Here is a 21,559-nt window from a genome sequence, read left to right as displayed (position 1 = left end):
GGGATCTTATAGAAACTTACAAAATTCTTAAGGGGTTGGACAGGCTAGATGCAGGAAGATTGTTCCCGATGTTGGGGAAGTCCAGGACAAGGGGTCACAGCTTAAGGATAAGGGCGAAATCCTTTAAAACTGAGATGAAAATAACTTTTTTCACACAGAGAGTGGTGAATCTCTGGAACTCTCTGCCACAGAGGGTAGTTAAGGCCAGTTCATTGGCTATATTTAAGAGGGAGTTAGATGTGGCCCTTGTGGCTAAGGGGATCAGGGGGTATGGAGAGAAGGCAGGTACGGGATACTGAGTTGGATGATCATATTGAATGGCGGTGCAGGCTCGAAGGGCTGAACGAAATGTGGTTGCCTGCAGCCATACATGTAATAATAAACACCACACAATAAACACAAATTAACATCCACCACAGTGAGTTCACCGGGCACCTCCTCACTGTGATGGAGGCAAAAGTCTTAGGGTTGCTGTCTCTTCCCTCCTCTTCTCCCTCTGCGCTGAGGCGATACCCCACCGGGCGATAGTAAGTCAGTCCCGCGGTTCAAGCTCCGCGGGACTGAACCAAACCCTTAATCTTATATGTTTCAATAAGATCCCCTCTTATCTTTCTAAATTTCAGAGTATACGCCAGCTGCTCCATTCTCTCAGCATATGACAGTCCTGCCTTCCCAGGAATTAACCTTGTAAACCTACGCTGCACTCCCTCAATAAGGGATATGGGGAGAAGGCGGGCACGGGTTATTGATTGGGGATGATCAGCCATGATCACAATGAATGGCGGTGCTGACTCCAAGGGCCGAATGGCCTCTTCCTATTTTCTATGTTTCTAATAGCAAGTTTGTCATTCCTCAAATTAGGGGACCAAAACTGCACACAGTACTCCAGGTGTAGAAACATAGAAACATAGAAATTAGGTGCAGGAGTAGGCCATTCGGCCCTTCAAGCCTGCACCGCCATTCAATATGATCATGGCTGATCATCCAACTCAGTATCCCGTACCTGCCTTCTCTCCATACCCCCTGATCCCCTTAGCCACAAGGGCCACATCTAACTCCCTCTTAAATATAGCCGATGAGCTGGCCTCAACTACCCTCTGTGGCAGAGAGTTCCAGAGATTCACCACTCTCTGTGTGAAAAAAGTTCTTCTCATCTCGGTTTTAAAGGATTTCCCACTTATCCTTAAGCTGTGACCCCTTGTCCTGGACTTCCCCAACATCGGGAACAATCTTCCTGCATCTAGCCTGTCCAACCCCTTAAGAATTTTGTAAGTTTCTATAAGATCCCCTCTCAATCTCCTAAATTCTAGAGAGTATAAACCAAGTCTATCCAGTCTTTCTTCATAAGACAGTCCTGACATCCCAGGAATCAGTCTGGTGAACCGTCTCTGCACTCCCTCTATGGCAATAATGTCCTTCCTCAGATTGTGGTCTCACTAGGGCCCCTCTCTGGCAAATATAGTCAGGATTTAGAATACAGTGCAATCAAATAGGAGCAGGGCCTTTGTGCTCGTCCAACCAATATTGACCCAAATTGTCAACCATTCCTTTCTACCCACCGATTGGTATTGGTTTAATATAATACGATACGATAGAACTTTATTGATCCCAGGAGGGAAATTGATCAGCCAACAGTCATAAAAACACAAGATACATCGAACTGCCACGAGCATTATCACGGGCACCAAGATAGAGTGGAAAGGTCTTGTTTGCATTCTAATCAAATCAGCTAATCCCAGACTTGAAAACAAATCAAGACATGCACAAGTGCAACAGTTAGAGCACAGAGCACAAAGTGCTGGAGTATCTCAGTGGGTCAGGCAGCATCTGTGGAGGGAACGGGATCTCAGGTAATCTTGTCTCCAGAGTACAGTACATAGTTTGTCAGCATGGTAGCGTAACATTATCAGGGCAAGGGTGGAATTGCAGCATTACAGTGCCATATACCCGGGTTCAATCCTGACCACAGGTGCTGTCTCAAATGGAGTTTGTGCGTTCTCCCCGTGACCGCGTGGCTTTTCTCCTAGTGCTCCGGTTTCCTCCCGCATTCCGAAGACGGTTCAGCTTTGTAGGTTGAGCAGGAAGATCAGGTGGGACACAAAATTCTGGAGTAACTCAGCGGGTCAGGCAACATCTATGGAGAGAAGGAATGGGCGTTGTTTCGGGTGGAGACCCTTGTGGCTTTTGTAAATTGTTCGTAAATTGGCGCTAAGGAAATAGGCAACGTTTTGGGCCGAAACCCTTACGGGTTTCGGCCCGAAACGTTGCCTATTTCCAGAAGGATTTCGGCCTGAAACGTTGCCTATTTCCTTAGCTCCATAGATGCTGCTGCACCATAACTCAGCGGGTCAGGCAGCATCTGTGGAGAACATGGATAGGTGACGTTTCACAGAGTACGGGTGATCGCTGGTCTACGCGGGCGCGGTGGGACGAAGGGCCTGTTTCCGCGTGGCTTTTCTCCTAGAGCTCCGGTTTCCTCCCGCACTCCGAAGACGGTTCAGCTTTGTAGGTTGAGCAGGAAGATCAGTTGGGACACAAAATTCTGGAGTAACTCAGCGGGTCAGGCAGCGTCTATGGAGAGAAGGAATGGGCGTTGTTTCGGGTGGAGACCCTTGTGGCTTTTGTAAATTGTCGGACAGAACTAGAGTACGGGTGATCGCTGGTCTACGCGGGCGCGGTGGGACGAAGGGCCTGTTTCCACATTGTATCACCAAAAAAACTAATACTAAAAAAAAAGACTCGTGTCCGCAATGAGGTAGATCTTTCACAGAGTGCTGGAGTCACTCAGCGGGTCAGGCAGCATCTGTGGAGAACATGGATAGGTGACGTTTCACACAATTGCTGGAGTAAACTCAGCGGGTCAGGCAGCGTCTGTGGAGAACATGGATAGGTGACGTTGTCACAGAGTGCTGGAGTAACTCAGCGGGTCAGGCAGCATCAAATGAAGCGAAGGAAATAGGTAACCTTTCGGGCCGAAACCCTGAAGGAAATAGGCAACGTTTCGGGCCGAAACGTTACCTATTTCCTTCGCTCCATAGATGCTGCTGCACCCGCTGAGTTTCTCCAGCACTTTTGTCTACCTTCGATTTTCCAGCATCTGCAGTTCCTTCTTAAACAGTCTCTCGATGGAATCGTGAAGCTGGCTGGCGGGTGAAGATAGACACAGAGTGCTGGAGTAACTCAGCGGGTCAGGCAGCATCTGTGGAGAACATGGATAGGTGACGTTTCACAGAGTGCTGGAGTAACTCAGCGGGTCAGGCAGCATCTGTGGGGAACATGGTTAGGTGACGTTTCACAGAGTGCTGGAGTAACTCAGCGGGTCAGGCAGCATCTGTGGAGAACGTGGATAGGTGACGTTTCACAGAGTGCTGGAGTAACTCAGCGGGTCAGGCAGCATCTGTGTGGAGAAAAGGAATAGGTGACACTTCAGGTCGGAACCCTTCTTCAGACAGGTCTGATTACAATACCTGATTACAATCGAGCAAAATAGAGTTTATTGATGCATATTAAGGCATTCCTATTAAGTCTTTCCCCCATTATGTAAACCTATGTCCTCTGGTCCTCGATTCCCCCACTCTGGGCAAGAGACTCTGTGTGTCTGTCTACCCGATCTATTCCTCTCATGATTTTATACACAATAGACAATAGACAATAGGTGCAGGAGTAGACCATTCGACCCTTCGAGCCAGCACCGCCATTCAATGTGATCATGGCTGATCATCCCCAATCAGTACCCCGTTCCTGCCTTCTCCCCATATCCCCTGACTCCGCTATCTTTAAGAGCCCTATCCAGCTCTCTCTTGAAAGCATCTAGAGAACCGGCCTCCACCGCCCTCTGGGGCAGAGAATTCCACAGACTCACCACTCTCTGTGAGAAAAAGTGTTTCCTCGTCTCCGTTCTATATTTCACCTCTATAAGATCAGCCCACATCCTCCAACCCTCTAAGGAATAGAGACCCAGCCTGCTCAACCTCTCCCCATAAGCTCAGGCCTACGAGATGTGGTAACATCCTCGTGAATCTGCGTAGCCGCTGCCTGACCTGCTCCGGCACTCTGTGTCCTTTTTATGCAGCCACGTCTCACATGACGAGGCGTGTGTTGGTTCACCTATCTTTTGGACAATGGTTTGATTACACGATCGTGTGTAGAGATGCACTGAGATAGTTCTGGCAAGCAAGGACTTGAGAACAGGTTTGGAAGTTTATGCTGTACTTTTTCCAAATTCTGTGTGTGTGTGTGGAGTCTTTAGTTCTGCCTCTCTGGAGCACTCCACCTACACAGTCCGAAAAGCTGCTTTTGATTGGGCAGGTTAATTGCTTTAACAACCATGGGGGAAACTACTACACAATGGCACCATTAGCACCTGATAGGGCTGTAAGTGCAGCCTTTACTGAGGCATGCATATCTGCCCCCACACTCACACTCACTCACACGCTGAGACCCACTCTTGACAATGGACCCTGTGAAGATCTATGCCTACTATTTCAAAGTGGCATGGCTTCTGCTCACTCGGAAACCCCTGATAGTGGCCTGGTTGGAAGACATCGCGAGTCCTGAGAAGTATCCGAGTCAGAAGATTCACGCTGGCAAAGCTGCTTACTGCAGCAGACGATACAGAGTTGTAAGTGCCTTGCTTCTGTTTTTTTTTTGTTGTTGTCTGTGACCTTGGGAGACTTGTGTGGTCTGTTTGAACGGAAAACCCTTGCACCTGGTGCTTAGGATAGATGCAGAAACATATAAGATTGTTGAGGGTTTGGACACGCTAGAGGCAGGAAACATGTTCCCGATGTCGGGGGAGTCCAGAACCAGGGGCCACGCACACACAGTTTAAGAATAAGGAGTAAGCCATTTAGAACGGAGACGAGGAAACACTTTTTCTCACAGGGAGTTGTGAGTCTGTGGAATTCTCTGCCTGGTGGAGGCGGGTTCTCTGGATGCTTTCAAGAGAGAGCTAGATAGGGCTCTTAAAGATAGCGGAGTCAGGGGATATGGGGAGAAGGCAGGAACGGGGTACTGATTGGGGATACACAAAAAAGCTGGAGAAACTCAGCGGGTGCAGCAGCATCTATGGAGCGAAGGAAATAGGCAACGTTTCGGGCCGAAACTTTGCCTATTTCCTTCGCTCCATAGATGCTGCTGCACCAGCTGAGTTTCTCCAGCTTTTTTGTGTACCTTCGATTTTCCAGCATCTGCAGTTCCTTCTTAAATACTGATTGGGGATGATCAGCCATGATAACATTGAATGGCGGTGCTGGCTCGAAAGGGCCGGATGGCCTACTCCTGCACCTATTGTCTATTGTCAGAGTGCTGGAGTAACTCAGCGGGTCAGGCAGCATCTCTGGAGAAAGAGGATGGGTGAAGTTTTGGATTTGGGGTCCTCCTTCAGACTGGTCCTGGTCTTTCCTTGCTTCGAGCTCTTCACCTCCCCCCCCCTCCTCTCTTCTAATGTCAGTGTGAAACTAGCACTCTGCCGTCTATCTTTGACATAAACCAACATCTGCAGTTCTTTGTTTCAACACTTTGTGCTTATCAGCTCTGTAAGCAATGAGATTATTCTCCTCCTCGTTCTTCCCTCTTAACATTTGTTATTTTCGAACAACTCTGCAACACTTTTATTCTTTCCTTAGCGTTCTTGGGCTGAATGGAACTTCCCACCCTCTCCCACACTTCCATTTTCCTCGTTTCTCTCTCGTTTAGTTTATGAATTTCACCGAGGTGCAGTGAAAAGAAAAGCTTTTTTTAGCTGCCTGCTGTCCAGATCCATTCTCAGTTCTAGACGAAAGGAACTGCAGATCAAAGATCCTATAGCAGAGCAAGATAGGCTGCTCCTGCTAAATGCAATGGGCTGACGTGTAGTACGCTATGGAGGGGATCCTGGGCATTTTTCCCCGCCCATTTTAGTAACCTGAGCCTACCTGACCCGACCCGACTCGCAGTGTAATCAATGTTGCGGGGCAACAGTTTGTGTGGGTTAGATTCATAAATCTGTCAGTTCAAACTTCTTGTCAAGAATAAAATTTGACAAGGGACATTAAATAAGAAACATTGTAAATAAGAAACATTGTAAACCTCCCCGCAACTTCACACACACTAGGCCTTATCCCCCCCCACCCCCCGGCACTCCACTCGCCTGCCCCCACACTACAATGTCTCCCCCCTCTCCCCGCTGCCCCGGGCCCCGCACTCTCTCTCCCCGCTGCCCCGGACCCCGCACTCTCTCTCCCCGCTGCCCCGGGCCCCGCACCTCTCCCTCTCCCGCTGCCCCAGCCCCAGACCCCACACTCCCTCTCTCCGCTGCTGCCCCAGACCCCACACTCCCTCTCCCGCTGCCCCGCTCTCCCCGCTGCCCCGGACCCCACACTCCCTCTCCCGCTGCCCCGGACCCCACACTCTCTCTCCCTCTGCCCCGGACCCCACACTCTCTCTCCCCGCTGCCCCAGACCCCCACACTCCCTCTCCCGCTGCCCCGGGCCGCCCACTCCCTCTCCCCGCTGCCCCGTGCACTCCCTCTCCCTCGCCCCGCTGCCACGCACTCCCTCTCCCGCTGCCCCCCGGACCCCCGGACACTCCCTCTCCCGCTGCCCCGGACCCCACACTCCCTCTCCCGCTGCCCCGGCCCCACACTCCCTCTCCCACTGCTCCGGACCCCACACTCCCTCTCCCGCTGCTCCGGACCCCACACTCCCTCTCCCGCTGCCCCCCCCACACTCCCTCTCCCGCTGCCTCGGACCCCGACACTCCCTCTCCCTCTGCCCCGGTCCCCACACTCCCTCTCCCCGCTGCGGATCCAATCCTTGGCCGGAAGCAAGATGGCGGAACAAGATGGCGGGGGCTGGTTGCTAAAATGAGTCATAAAATCACCCATGAATCCGCCCATGAGCGTACTACACGTTTGCGTGAGAGTAACCCATCTTGCTCTGCTATAGGATCTTTGCTGCAGATGCCGGTTTACAGACAAAAAAACACCCACGCCTCGTGCTTAAGATAGATGCAGAGTGCTGGAGTTACTCAGCGGGAGGAGGTGAGGCACAAGATGGAGGTGCAGAGATGTCCTTGTCGAGGTATGAGATGGAGTAACTCAGCGGGTCAGAAAACATCATTGCGGGGCATGGATAGGTGATATTTTGACAAAAATGCTGGAAAAACTCAGCGGGCGAGGCAGCATCTATGGTTTAACATTTTTTCGTAGAGCGCGGAAGGTGAATTGCCGTGTATGGCGGCAGATACACGATATTTTGGGTCGGGACCCTTCTCCAGCGAAGCTGCAGTCTGAAGAATGGTCCTTATCACCTATTTAAGTTCTCCAGAGATGCAGCGTTAGTTACACTGAGTTAGTTTAGTGTAGTTTATTACCACGCGTACTGAGGTACAGTGAAAAGCTTTTTCGTTGCACGCTATCCAGTCAACAAAAAGACTGTATATGAATACAATCGAGCCATCCATAGTGTAGATACATGATAAAAAGAATAACGTTTAGTACAGCGTAATAATGCGTACAGTTTTGCATACAGTTTTGGTCTCCTAATCTGAGGAAAGACATTCTTGCCGTAGAGGGAGTACAGAGAAGGTTCACCAGACTGATTCCTGGGATGGCAGGACTTTCATATGAAGAAAGACTGGATAGACTCGGCTTGTACTCGCTAGAATTTAGAAGATTGAGGGGGGATATTATAGAAACACACAAAATTCTTAAGGGGTTGGACAGGCTAGATGGAGGAAGATTGTTCCCGATGTTGGGGAAGTCCAGAACAAGGGGTCACACAGTTTAAGGATAAGGGGGAAGTCTATTAGGACCGAGATGAGAAAATCATTTTTTACACAGAGAGTGGTGAATCTGTGGAATTCTCTGCCACAGAAGGTAGTTGAGGCCACAGTTCATTGGCTAGATTTAAGAGGGAGTTAGATGTGGCCCTTGTGGCTAAAGGGATCAGGGGGTATGGAGAGAAGGCAGGTACAGGATACTGAGTTGGATGATCAGCAATGATCATATTGAATGGCGAATGGTGCAGGCTCGAAGGGCTGAATGGCCTCTACTGCTGCACCTATTGTCTATGTTTCTATGATCATCCAACTCAGTATCCTGTACCTGAAAACAGAAAAATAGAAACATAGAAACATAGACAACAGGTGCAGGAGGAGGCCATTCGGCCCTTCCAGCCAGCACCGCCATTCAATGTGATCATGGCTGATCATCCCCAATCAGTACCGCGTTCCTGCCTTCTCCCCATATCCCCTGACTCCGCTGTCTTTAAGAGCCCTATCTAGCTCTCTATTGAAAGTATCCAGAGAACCGGCCTCCACCGCCCTGTGAGGCAGAGAATTCCACAGACTCACCACTCTCTGGGAGAAAAAATTTTTCCTCGTCCCCGTTCTAAATGGCTTACCCCTTATTCTTAAACTGTGGCCCTTGGTTCTGGACTCCCCCAACATCGTGAACATGTTTCCTGCATCTAGCGTGTCCAAACCCTTAATAATCTTATATGTTTCAATAAGATATCCTCTCATCCTTCTAAACTCCAGAGTGTACAAGCCCAGCTGCTCCATTCTCTCTCCATATGACAGTCCCGCCATCCCGGGAATTAACCTTGTAAACCTACGCTGCACTCCCTCAACAGCAAGAATGTCCTTCCTCAAATTAGGGGACCAAAACTGCACGCAATACTCCAGGTGTGGTCTCACTAGGACTCTGTACAACTGCAGAAGGACCTCTTTGCTCCGATACTCGACTCCTCTTGTTATAAAGGCCAACATGCCATTCACTTTCTTCACTGCCTGCTGTACCTGCATGCTTACTTTCATAGACTGATCAACAAGGACCCCCAGATCCCGTTGTACTTCCCCTTTTCCCAACTTGATGCCATTTAGATAGTAATCTGCCTTCCTATTTTTTGATACCAAAGTGGGTAACCTCACATTCATCCACATTAAACTGCATCTGCCATGCATCTATCTGCCCACTCCCCCAATCTGTCCAAGTCACCCTGGATACTCATAGCATCCTCCTCACAGTTCACACTGCCACCAAGTTTTGCGTCATCTGCAAATTTACTAATGTTACTTTTAATCCCTTCATCCAAATCATTGATGTATATTGTAAATAGCTGTGGTCCCAGCACCGAGCCTTGCGGTACCCCACTAGTCACTGCCTGCCATTCTGAAAGGGACCCGTTAATCCCTACTCTTTGTTTCCTGTCTGCCAACCACTTCTCTATCCATGTCAGCACTCTACCCCCAATACCATGTGCCCTAATTTTGCCCACTAATCTCCTATGTAGGATCTTATCAAATGATTTCTGAAAGTCCAGATACACGACATCCACTGGCTCTCCCTTGTCCATTTTCCTAGTTACATCTTCAAAAAATTCCAGAAGATTAGTTAAGCATGATTTCCCCTTCGTTAATCCGTGCTGACTCGGACCGATCCTGTTACTGCTATCCAAATGTGCGGCTATCTCATCTTTTATAATTGACTCCAGCATCTTCCACACCATCGATGTCAGGCTAACTGGTCTATAATTCCCCGTTTTCTCTCTCCCGCCTTTCTTAAAAAGTGGGATAACATTAGACACTCTCCAATCCACGGAACTGATCCTGAGTGTATAGAACATTCGAAAGTTATCACCAATGCATCCACGATTTCCAGAGCCACTTCCTTAAGTACCCTGGGATGCAGACCATCAGGCCCTGGGGGTTTATCAGCCTTCAGTCCCATCAGTCTATCCAACACCATTTCCTAATACTCCAGGTGTGGTCTCACTAGGGCCCTGCACAACTGCAGAAGGACCTCTTTGCTCTTATACTCAACTCCTCTTGTTATAAAGGCCAGCATCTATGGAGAGAAGGAATTGGCGATGTTTCAGGTCGAGACACTTCTTCAGACTGAATAATGTCCGAATAAGGTCTGAAAAAGAATAATGTTTAGTGCAAGATGAATTCCGATCTTTAATCAAATAAATTCAGATTAAAAATTAGTCCGAGGGTCTCCAATGATCAGCTGCCGCCACCATCTTGAAGAAAAGGTCCACGCATCGCTGAATTTAATTGTTCCACAATTAGCAGCCAGGAACTCCGCTGCCTGCTGCTCAGTTCTGCTCCTCTCTCTCTCCCCCTTTTATAAATGCAATCGGGAAGTTTCTACGTTTGATGAAACTTGGTCTCATCTACCTAACTGAGGTGTTTAAGAAGGAACTGCAGATGCTGGAAAATGGAAGGTAGACAAAAGTGCTGGAGAAACTCAGCGGGTGCAGCAGCATCTATTGAGCAAAAGAAATAGGCAACTCCCCCCCCCCCCCCCCCCCCCCCCCCCCCCTCACACCGTACATCAGTCTGAAGAAGCGTTTTGGCCCGAAACGTTGCCTATTTCCTTCGCTCCATAGATGCTGCTGCACCCGCTGAGTTTCTCCAGCCCTTTTGTCTACCTAAGTGGGGTGGTGGTTATGTAAAGTTAGAGGTGGTGGTATGTAAAAAGCCCGGCTCACCAACCAATCTTTTGGTCACCGTTCTTTATTTGTGGCCGATTCAGGGTCGGCACGGCAGCGCAGCGGTAGAGTTGCTGCCTCACAGACCCAGGTTCGATCCTGACCACGGGTGCTGTCTGTACATTCTCCCTGTGACTGTGTGGGTTTTCTCCAGGTGCTCCAGTGTCTTCCCACATGCCAAAGGCACGCAGTAATTGGCTTTGGTAAAAATTTGTAAATTGTCACTAGTATGTAGGCTAGTGTTACGGTGCGGGGGGGATGAGTGCTGGCCGGTGCAGAACCGGTGGGCGGAGGACCTGTTTCCGAGCTGTATCTCTAAACTCGCATGATGTGCCTCAGGGGACTTATAAACACAAAGGGCTGGAGGAACTTGATGGGTCAGACCAAAGATCCTATAGCGGAGCAAGATAGACCACTCCTAAATGCAATGGGCTGACGTGTAGTACGCAACGGAGCGGAACGTGGGCCTTTTTTTCATCCATTGCAGTAACCCGACCCGACCCGACCCGACCCGCAGTGTAATCAACGTTGCGGGGGAACAGTTCGTGTTAATAAATTATAATTCTGAAAATGAGGAGAAGATTTTTCCCAAATGACTTTTATTTTTACGAGGATGTTTCCGTAAACCGGCTTCCGTCTCCGCACTAGTTATCCCACGGGATCTTTGGTGCGGAGACGGAAGCCGGTTACGGAAAAGGGGCCGAAAATTACCCGTGAATCTGCCTTTTTCGTCGAGTGATCTATCTTCCTCGCTGTAGGATCTTTGGGTCAGGCAGCATCTAGGGAGGGAGTGAACAGGAAATGTAGCCTATCCATTCTCTGTATGATGCCTGACCCGCTAAGTTTCTCCTAGAGTCAAGACAAGTCGTATGTCATGGTATGTTAACTTTCTCTGGAATCTCTGGAACTCTCTGCCACAGAGGGTAGTCGAGGCCGGTTCATTGGCTATATTTAAGAGGGAGTTAGATGTGGCCCTTGTGGCTAAGGGGATCAGGGGGTATGGAGAGAAGGCAGGTACGGGATACTGAGTTGGATGATCAGCCATGATCATATTGAATGGCGGTGCAGGCTCGAAGGGCCGAATGGCCTACTCCTGCACCTATTTTCTATGTTTCTATGTTTCTATGTCATATGTCCCAGATGGGACAAGGAAATCCTTACTTGCTGCAGCAGCACAACAGAATATGTGAATATGTTAACATTGTATATAACGGGGGAAGAGAGGAAAAAAGTTCAATAAATAACAAATATAGTGCAATAATAATATAGTCTCTTGCAGTTCAGTTCTTCTTCCAGTCCGTTGCAATCTCAGATGTCGTTCTGCCAGTATCTGGCGCAGGTCACAGCTGGTCGGGTCGGTTCAGCCAGATCCTGGGGGCTGCACTGGGGGGCGTCGTCACACTCCAGTAGGTGGGACATTGTCTGTGCTGCTCCACAGCTGCATGGGTCTTCTGCCTGGTAGTTCCATGCTTTCATAAGTGCTTTGCACCTCCCCTGCTCCACTCGTAATCTGTAGAGGGTCTTCCAGGTTGGCCGTGGGAGGTCGTGCCCGCTGGCGAGGCATTCAGTCGGAGTGATTCCTCTCTCCATCCAGTCGTGGGCTCGTGTGTTGAGCTGGTTCCATTCATCTTTCCAGATGTTGGTCCCTTGCTGTTTCTTTGGTTGTCTGGAGAGGTGGGACTGTCTGCAAGAAACTGGCTCTAGATTTCAGTCGGGGTGGAGGTGCTGTGTGCAGTTCAGTGCTCAGAGCTTATTCGTTGTTGTGTTGTGGGTGTGCGGAAGATGCTGTTCCTGAACCTGGACGTTACAGTCTTCAGGCTCCTGTACCTTCTTCCTGATGGCAATGGTGAGATGAGTGTGTGGCCAGGATGGTGTGGGTCCTTGATGATTATTAAAGAGTTATTAATGAGTCAAGGGATTTGCAGACAGGGCAGGAAAATGGCGCACAGGTCAAAGATCGAAAGATCCTGACATGCTGAGTTACTCCAGAGCTTTGTGTTTTTTATGTGGCAGGCTCGATTTACACAGACTTTCTTGCCATTGAGGGAGTGCAGCGTAGGTTCACCAGGTTAATTCCCGGGATGGCGGGACTGTCATATGTTGATAGAATGTAGTGGCTGGGCTTGTATACTCTGGAGTTTAGAAGGATGAGTGGGTATCTTATTAAAACATATAAGATTATTAAGGGTTTGGACACACCTGAGGCAGGAAACATGTCCCCGATGATGGGGGAGTCCAGAACCAGGGGCCACAGTTTAAGAATAGGGAGTAAGCCATTTAGAATGGAGATGAGGAATAACTTTTTCACACAGAGTTGTGAGTCTGTGGAATTCTCTGCCTCAGAGGGCGGTGGAGGCAGGTTCTCTGGATACTTTCAAGAGAGAGCTAGATAGGGTTAACCATATAATAACCATATAACAATTACAGCACGGAAACAGGCCATCTCGACCCTTTTAGTCCGTGCCGAACACATAATCTCCCCTAGTCCCATCTACCTGCGCTCAGACCATAACCCTCCATTCCCTTCCCATCCATATAACTATCCAATTTATTTTTAAATGATAAAAACGAACCTGCCTCCACCACCTTCACTGGAAGCTCATTCCACACAGCTACCACTCTCTGAGTAAAGAAGTTCCCCCTCATGTTACCCCTAAACTTCAGTCCCTTAATTCTCATGTCATGTCCCCTTGTTTGAATCTTCCCTACTCTCAGTGGGGAAAGCTTTTCCATGTTCTTAAAGATAGCGGAGTCAGGGGATACGGGGAGAAGGCAGGAACGGGGTACTGATTGTGGATGATCAGCCATGATCACATTGAATGGCGGTGCTGGCTCGAAGGGCCGAATGGCCTACTCCTGCACCTATTGTCTGTTGTCTCTAAACTTGTAAATGTCTGGCATTCATTGAGGAATGCGTGAATTGCAAGGAGAGAATCATCCGGGGCGATCATGGCGGCACAGCGGTAGAGTTGCTGCCTCACAGCGCCAGAGACCCCGGTTCGATCCTGACTACGGGTGCTGCCTGTAACCAAGTTTGTACATTTTCCCTGTGGGTTTTCTCCGGGCGCTCCGGTTTCCTCCCATGCTCCAAAGATGCGCAGGTTTGTAGGTTAATTGGCTTTGGTAAAGATTGTAAATTGTCCCCAGTGTGTGTAGGATAGTGTTAGTGTACGGGGTGATCGCTGGTCCGCATGGACTCTTTGGGCCGAACGGCCTGATTCCCCGCTGTATCTCTAAAGTCTAAATGCAGTAAGAATATTGGGGGGAGAAATAGTTTGGTTAGTCTTAGTGCCCTGTGCGGGAATTGATATCATTGAAATCATCTGCTCTTTCAACCCCGCCCTCATCGATGTTGACCTATAAACCTACCGTGCTGCGTCCTGCCTCTCGCCTTTTCCAGCTTTCTTCTCCACCCCCCCTATACTCAGTCGGTAGAGGTGTTAGACAATAGACAATAGGTGCAGGAGTAGGCCATTCGTCCCTTCGAGCCAGCATCGCCATTCAATATGATCATGGCTGATCATCCCCAATCAGTAGCCCGTTCCTGCCTTATAGACAATAGACAAGTGTTGAGAGAATGGAACGGATGGGCTTGTACACTCTGGAGTTTAGAAGGATGAGAGGGTATCTCATTGAAACATATAAGATTATTAAGGGTTTGGACACGCTAGAGGCAGGAAACATGTTCCCGATGTTTTGGAGACCAGAACCAGGGGCCACAGTTTAACAGTTTAAGAATAAGGGGTAAGCCATTTAGAACGGAGATGAGGAAACACTTTTTCACCCAGAGAGCTGTGAGTCTGTGGAATTCTCTGCCTCAGAAGGCAGTGGAGGCCGGTTTTCTGGATACTTTCAAGAGAGAGCTAGATAGGGCTCTTAAAGAAAGCGGAGTCAGGGGATATGGGGAGAAGGCAGGAACGGGGTACTGATTGGGGATGATCAGCCATGATCACATTGAATGGCTATGGGAACTACACTCCCCCTGCAGGACCTGTACACCAGGAGGTGCAGATCCAGAGCCAGCAACATTATGGGGGACCCCCACCACCCCAGCAACGGACTGTTCCAGCTGCTACGGTCAGGCAAACGCCTCCACTATCACGCTGCGAAAACAGAGAGGATGAGACGGAGGTTCTTCTCATTGGCCATCAGGGCTGTAAACTCTGATCTCACTAGGGACTCATTTACTGTTGTGTTGTGTCTTTCTTTTTTTTTTAATATAATGTAGACAATAGACAACAGGTGCAGGAGTTGGCCATTTGGCCCTTCGAGCCAGCACCGCCAATCAATGTGATCATGGCTGGTCATCCACAATCAGTACCCCGTTCCTGCCTTCTCCCCATATCCCCTGACTCCACTATCTTTAAGAGCCCTAACTAGCTCTCTCTTGAAAGCATCCAGAGAACCCCTGAGGCAGAGAATACTGGTTCTGTTCTGTTGTTCTGTCGTTTTTGCACAATCCGCAGGCATTGCCACTTTCATTTCACTGCCCATCTTGTATGTGTATGTGACAAATAAAGTTGACTTGACTTGATGCTGGCTCGAAGGGCCGAATGGCCTACTTCTGCACCGGTCTATTGTCTATTGTCGAACCCGCAACATCAACTATCCCTGCTCTCCCGAGATGCTGCCTGACAACACTGAGTAACTCCAGTGGAGTCTATTGTGAAGTGACCAGCCACACACCAGGAGAGGGTTAAAAATTCTCACTTGCAAAAATTAAACTGCACGTCTATATCCACATCCCTCCATCCCTCCTTCCTGCTCACATGTCGGCGTCTAAAAGCTTCTTACAGAAAGCAATGGTATCTAGTTGCACCACTTCCCCCGGCTGCGCGTTCCAGCACTGTACCACGCTCTGTGCAGTAAAAAAAAAAAAGATCTTGCATAATAACTCCCACATTTAAACTTTCACCTTAAACCTCTGCCCTGTAGTATTCGATATTTCCACCCTGAAGCAAAACAAAAGTCTTCTCTACTCAATCCATGCCTCTCATAATGTTATACATTCCATTCTATAATTTCCAAAAAGGAACCTGAAACAATAGCGACCAAACTCGGGGAGAGTTGCCGTGAGGTATGTGAGAGTCTAAACAGTTCCGTGAGTGGGAGTGTCTTGATCAAAGAGATATAACTACGGGATAAGGCTGGTCACTTGTAATGGAGGTGCGTTGAAATGTGTCGCCCGAGATGGTGGTGAATCTTTGGCGCTCTCTATCTCAGGGGGGTGTGAAGCCTGAGTTACAGAGAAAGGTTGAACAAGTTCGGTCTTTATTCTTTGGAGCGCAGAAGGTTAAGGGGGGACTTGATAGCGGTTTTTAAAATGATGAGAGGGATAGACAGAGTTGACGTGGAAAAGCTTTTCCCACTGAGAATAGGGAAGATTCAAACAAGGGGACATGACTTGAGAATTAAGGGACTGAAGTTTAGGGGTAACATGAGGGGGAACTTCTTTACTCAGAGAGTGGTAGCTGTGTGGAATGAGCTTCCAGTGAAGGTGGTGGAGGCAGGTTCGTTTTTATCATTTAAAAATAGATTGGATAGTTATATGGACGGGAAGGGAATGGAGGGTTATGGTCTGAGCGCAGGTATATGGGACGAGGGGAGATTATGTGTTCGGCACGGACTAGAAGGGTCGAGATGGCCTGTTTCCGTGCTGTAAATTGTTATATGGTTATATGGAGTCACTAGAAATATTCAACACACAGATTTATTCATTTTTCAAAGATTGGGAAGCAGTAGCCCTGTCCCACGGTGCGAGTTCACATTCCAAGAGCTCTCCCGACTTGAAAAAAGAAATCAAGCAGAGAATGAACGTAGCGGGTACGTCGGAGCTCGGGGACGTCACTTAGCGCTAACGGCGGGTACGCACGGGAAGACTCGCTAACGGCAGGTACGCACGGGAAGACTGGTGAAGATTTTTCAACACGTTGAAAAATGTCCACGAGAGCCCCGAGTACCGACGAGCGGCCGTTAGCGTAACTCTCCGAGTCAGGGCGAAATCGTGGAATGGACTCGTACCGTGGGGCAGGGGTTTAAGGGTCGCTGCGAACTAGCGCAGTAGAGGAGTTGAGGCCAGTTATAGATTAGCCAGCTGCCTATCAAACCCTCCCCCACCCCCCTCGCTTATGTCGACCTATAAACGTTGTAATGCATTTCGTTGTAATGCATTTCGTTGTCTCTGTACTGTACACTGACAATGACAATTAAAATTGAATCTGAATCTGAATCTGAATCAACCTTCAGTTCAGCTGAGTTTATTGTCATGTAGGCTGAGGTACAGTGAAAAGCTTTAAACCTGCCTTGCTTTATCCTGCCCTTCCCCGTTACCAGCTTTCATCTCCCCCCCCCCCCCCCCCCCCCCCCCCCCCCCCCCCCCCCCTCTCCCCCCCCCCCCCCCCCCCCCCCCCCCCCCCCCCCCCCCCCCCCCCCCCCCCCCCCCCCCCCCCCCCCCCCCACCCCCCCCCCCCCCCCCTCCCCCCCCTCCCCCCCCCCCCCCCCCCCGCCCCCCCCCCCTCCCCCCCCCACACCCCCCCCCCCCCCCCCCCCCCCCCCCCCCATCAGTCTGAAGAAGGGTCTCAACGTGGAACATCACCTATTGTTCTCTAGAAAAATGCTGCATGAGCAGTTGAGTTACTCCAGCACCAGGTTCATTCCCGGGATTCCGGGACTGTCATATGCTGAGAGAATGGAGCGGCTGTGGGCTTGTACACTCTGGAGTTTAGAAGGATGAGAGGGGATCTCATTGAAACATGTAAGATTATTAAGGGTTTGGACACGCCAGAAGCAGGAAATATGACCAGGGGCCACAGTTTAAGAATAACGGGTAAGCCATGTAGAACGGAGATGAGGAATAACTCATACATAATTTTAATTATGTAAAAGATTATTTGTGTTATGATTGTGTTTATAATTTGTTTGGTTGTTTTGTTGTTTGTCTTTTGCACAAAAGTCCGCGAGCATTGCCACTTTCATTTCACTGCACATCTCGTATGTGTATGTGACAAATAAACTTGACTTGACTTGACTTGACTGCCTGACCCGCTGAGGTACTCCAGCACTCTGTGAAACGCCACCTATCCATGTTCTCCACAGATGCTGCCTGACCCGCTGAGTTACTCCAGCACTCTGTGAAACGTCACCTGTCCATGTTCTCCACAGATGCTGTCTGACCCGCTGAGTTACTCCAGCACTCTGTGAAACGTCACCTATCCATGTTCTCCACAGATGCTGCCTGACCCGCTGAGTTACTCCAGCACTCTGTGAAACGTCACCTATCCATGTTCTCCACAGATGCTGCCTGACCCACCGAGTTATGGTGCAGCAGCATCTATGGAGCTAAGGAAATAGGCAACGTTTCGGGCCGAAATCCTTCTGGAAATAGGCAACGTTTTGGGCTGAAACCCTTACGGGTTTCGGCCCAAAACGTTGCCTATTTCCTTAGCCATAGATGCTGCCTGACCCGTTGAGTTACTCCAGCACTCTGTGAAACGTCACGTATCCATGTTCTCCACAGATGCTGCCTGACCCGCTGAGTTACTCCAGCACTCTGTGTCCTTCAGTGAACAAGTCAGCATCTATAGTTCTTTCTGCATGCTTTTCCATTGCTAGATTCATGTCTTTAGATGCCTGTTTGAGTGACTTTGTTGTTTAATAAGTATGAAATACTGATCCTCACCTAATGTATATTTAGAATTAACACGGATATTTGGTTCTCTGCGTCATTTGCACTTTCAATAGTCAATGGTGCTTCACAGACAATAGACAATAGGTGCAGGAGTAGGCCATTCGGCCCTTCGAGCAAATGCAACTGCACAGTGAGTTTCTTTTTGTGTATATGGCACACAGTACTGGAGTCGGGCGATATGGGGAGAAGGCAGGAACGGGGTACTGATTGTGGATGATCAGCCGTGATCACATTGAATGGCGGTGCTGGCTCGAAGGGCCGAATGGTCTACTCCTGCACCTATTGTCTATGGTCTATTGAATGGGGTTAGGAGGGAAAGATGGATTAGTCATGATTGTGGTGTAGACATGATGGGCTGAATGACAATAGACAATAGGTGCAGGAGTAGGCCATTCGGCCCTTCGAGCCAGCACCGCCATTCAATGTGATCATGGCTGATCATCCACAATCAGTTCCCCGTTCCTGCCTTCTCCCCATATCCCCTGACTCCGCTATCTTTAAGAGCCCTATCTAACTCTCTTGAAAGCATCCAGAGAACCGGCCTCCACCGCCCTCTGAGGCAGAGAATTCCAGAGACTCACCACTCTCTGGGTGAATGGCCTAATTCTGCTCCATTCATTTATGATGCAAGCAGGTACCGACATTTATGGCTCCATGCGCTCGATGGACGGGAACAGTTCCCGATGTTGGGGGGAGTCCAGAACCAGGGGCCACACAGTTTAAGAATAAGGAGTCAGCCATTTAGAACGGAGACGAGGAAACACTTTTTCTCACAGAGAGTTGTGAGCCTGTGGAATTCTCTACCTCAGAGGGCGGTGGAGGCCGGTTCTCTGGATACTTTCAAGAGAGAGCTAGATAGGGCTCTTAAAAATAGCGGAGTCAGGGGATATGGGGAGAAGGCAGGAACGGGGTACTGATTGTGGATGATCAGCCACGATCATATTGAATGGCGGTGCTGGCTCGAAGGGCCAAATGGCCTCCTCCTGCACCTATAGTCTATTGTCTATTGTGAACAGATGCCCCTCTCCTCCCCCGGCCATCTTTGTGTCCCGGGGGCGCCTCCTGCAGCCGACCTTGGAGACGTTGGAGACATCATCCCGGTTCACCCTCGCGTCTCTTATCTGACATCCCAAACCACCCCGTCTGGTCAACGCCGTCCGGCGGGTTCCCGGTCCTGTCGACCATTTTAAGATGCTTGTGTGAAGAATTGTGTGAGCTGGCCTACAGGGAGGAGGTCCAGCACTTAGCAGCATGGTGCGCTGACAACAACCTGGCCCTTAACTCCAAGAAGATCAAGGAGCTCATTGTAGACTTCAGGAAGTCCAGAGGCGGCACGCACACCCCCATCCACATTAACGGGACGGAGGTGGAACGTGTTTCTAGCTTCAGGTTCCTGGGAGTCAACATCTCCGATGACCTCTCTTGGACCCACAATACCTCTACTCTGATCAAGAAGGCTCATCAGCGTCTCTTCTTCCTGAGGAGACTGAAGAAGGTCCATCTGTCTCCTCAGCTCCTGGTGAACTTCTACCGCTGCACCATCGAGAGCATCCTTACCAACTGCATCACAGTATGGTATGGCAACTGCTCTGTCTCCGACCGGAAGGCATTGCAGAGGGTGGTGAAAATTGCCCAACGCATCACCGGTTCCTCGCTCCCCTCCATTGAGTCTGTCCAAAGCAAGCGCTGTCTGCGGAGGGCGCTCAGCATCGCCAAGGACTGCTCTCACCCCAACCATGGACTGTTTACCCTCCTACCATCCGGGAGGCGCTACAGGTCTCTCTGTTGCCGGACCAGCAGGTCAAGGAACAGCTTCTTCCCGGCGGCTGTCACACTACTCAACAACGTTCCTCGGTGACTGCCAATCACCACCCCCCCCCCCCCCCCGGACACTTATTATTATTTATTCAAATCATTTGCTATGTGGCTCTTCCAGGGAGATGCTAAATGCATTTCGTTGTCTCTGTACTGTACACTGACAATGACAATTAAAATTGAATCTGAATCTGAATGCAGCCAGTGTTCTAATTTGCTTTTGTCACCTTTCTCCTAGACCATGGCATCTAGAGCAGGGGAGGAGGTGTTTGTGCAAAGCCTGACGAAGCTGCTCCAAAACTACGGTGAGTCTGATCTGTGAAAATTACAAATAAAAGCTCCGGATGCTGAAAATCTGAAAAGCAAAAAAACAGGAAATACTTTAGACACAAAATGCTGAAGTAACACAGCGGCTCAGGCAGCATCTCTGGAGAAAAGGAATAGGTGACGTTTTTGGCTCGATAAAGGGCCTGTGTCACGAGCAGGCGACCTGCACGCGGCGAGTGCGACCGAACCGGAAGCGGGGGCCGCGCGCGGAGGTCGAATGAGTGGCGTGAAGTTCGAGCGAAGCCCGCGGGAAGTTCGCATGTGACGTACGGCATCAAGACGCTGCGTACAGTGTCGAGACGCTTCGCACGCCCGCCGATGGCGGCTGCGGGCCGGCAGGCCGTTGCCGCGCGGAATTTTTGAACACGGTCAGTTTTTCGGAGCCCCGCGCAATGTCGGGACCAGTTTCTATAAGATCCCCTCTCAATCTCCTAAATTCTAGAGAGTATAAACCAAGTCTATCCAGTCTTTCTTCATAAGACAGTCCTGCCATCCCAGGAATCAGTCTGGTGAACCTTCTCTGCACTACCTCTATGGCAATAATGTCCTTCCTCAGATTTGGAGACCAAAACTGTACGCAATACTCCAGGTGTGGTCTCACCAAGACCCTGTACAACTGCAGTAGAACCTCCCTGCTCCTATACTCAAATCCTTTTGCAATGAAAGCCAACATACCATTCGCTTTCTTCACTGCCTGCTGCACCTGCATGCCTACTTTCAATGACTGGTGTACCATGTAGGATTTCAAACGTATTAAAGCCTTATGAACACCAAGATCACTCAAAACAGGTTCATACTGACACATTGAGGCAGAACTGGAGCTAAAACTAGGATAGGAGAGTCACTGCCGTGTGTGTCTGTGTCTTCTCCCCAGGTGACTCTGTGCTGAGTGGGACCAGTACTCTCTCCTTGCTGACGGTTGGCCTGCAGGTCCTCCACCAACTCTTTGAGCAGCATCTCCTAGCCCGCAAGTACCAGCATGGCTTTGTTGCCCTTCCCTCCCACCCGTCGGACACCGCCTCCGTCCTGGACGTGCAGTTCCTCTTCGATGTGTTGCAAAAAACCGTCTCGCTGAAGGTAGGTTAAATAAAACTCACTTTTATTCACTGGCTTTCGACACTGGCTGAGACATTGTTCCTGTTTTTAGTGCTTTTAATGTCTTTTAATTTTTACTGTTTTTATAGTCCTGTCGTCTTAATGGTTTTAGTAGTTTGTAATAACTTTTTGTTGACTTCCCATGTACAGCACTTTG

At 49.5% G+C, this 21,559-nt stretch overlaps 1 protein-coding gene across 1 annotated transcript in view; it reads left to right on the top strand.

Moving 5' to 3' along the window:
• Positions 1–21,559, top strand: part of stk11ip (serine/threonine kinase 11 interacting protein) — a 61,379-nt gene that overhangs the window by 8,192 nt on the left and 31,628 nt on the right. Inside the window, exons 2-3 of the mRNA XM_055630807.1 lie at positions 20,219–20,285; positions 21,182–21,384. Of these exons, the coding sequence (XP_055486782.1) occupies positions 20,222–20,285; positions 21,182–21,384 (267 nt within the window). The 5' untranslated portion in view covers positions 20,219–20,221. The remainder of the gene's footprint in view (positions 1–20,218; positions 20,286–21,181; positions 21,385–21,559) is intronic.

The sequence above is a fragment of the Leucoraja erinacea genome, unplaced genomic scaffold, assembly GCF_028641065.1.
Source record: "Leucoraja erinacea ecotype New England unplaced genomic scaffold, Leri_hhj_1 Leri_537S, whole genome shotgun sequence".
Lineage (NCBI taxonomy): Eukaryota > Metazoa > Chordata > Chondrichthyes > Rajiformes > Rajidae > Leucoraja > Leucoraja erinaceus.
The sequence above is the reverse complement of the archived record's forward strand: the minus strand, read 5'-3'. Positions and strand labels throughout refer to the sequence as shown.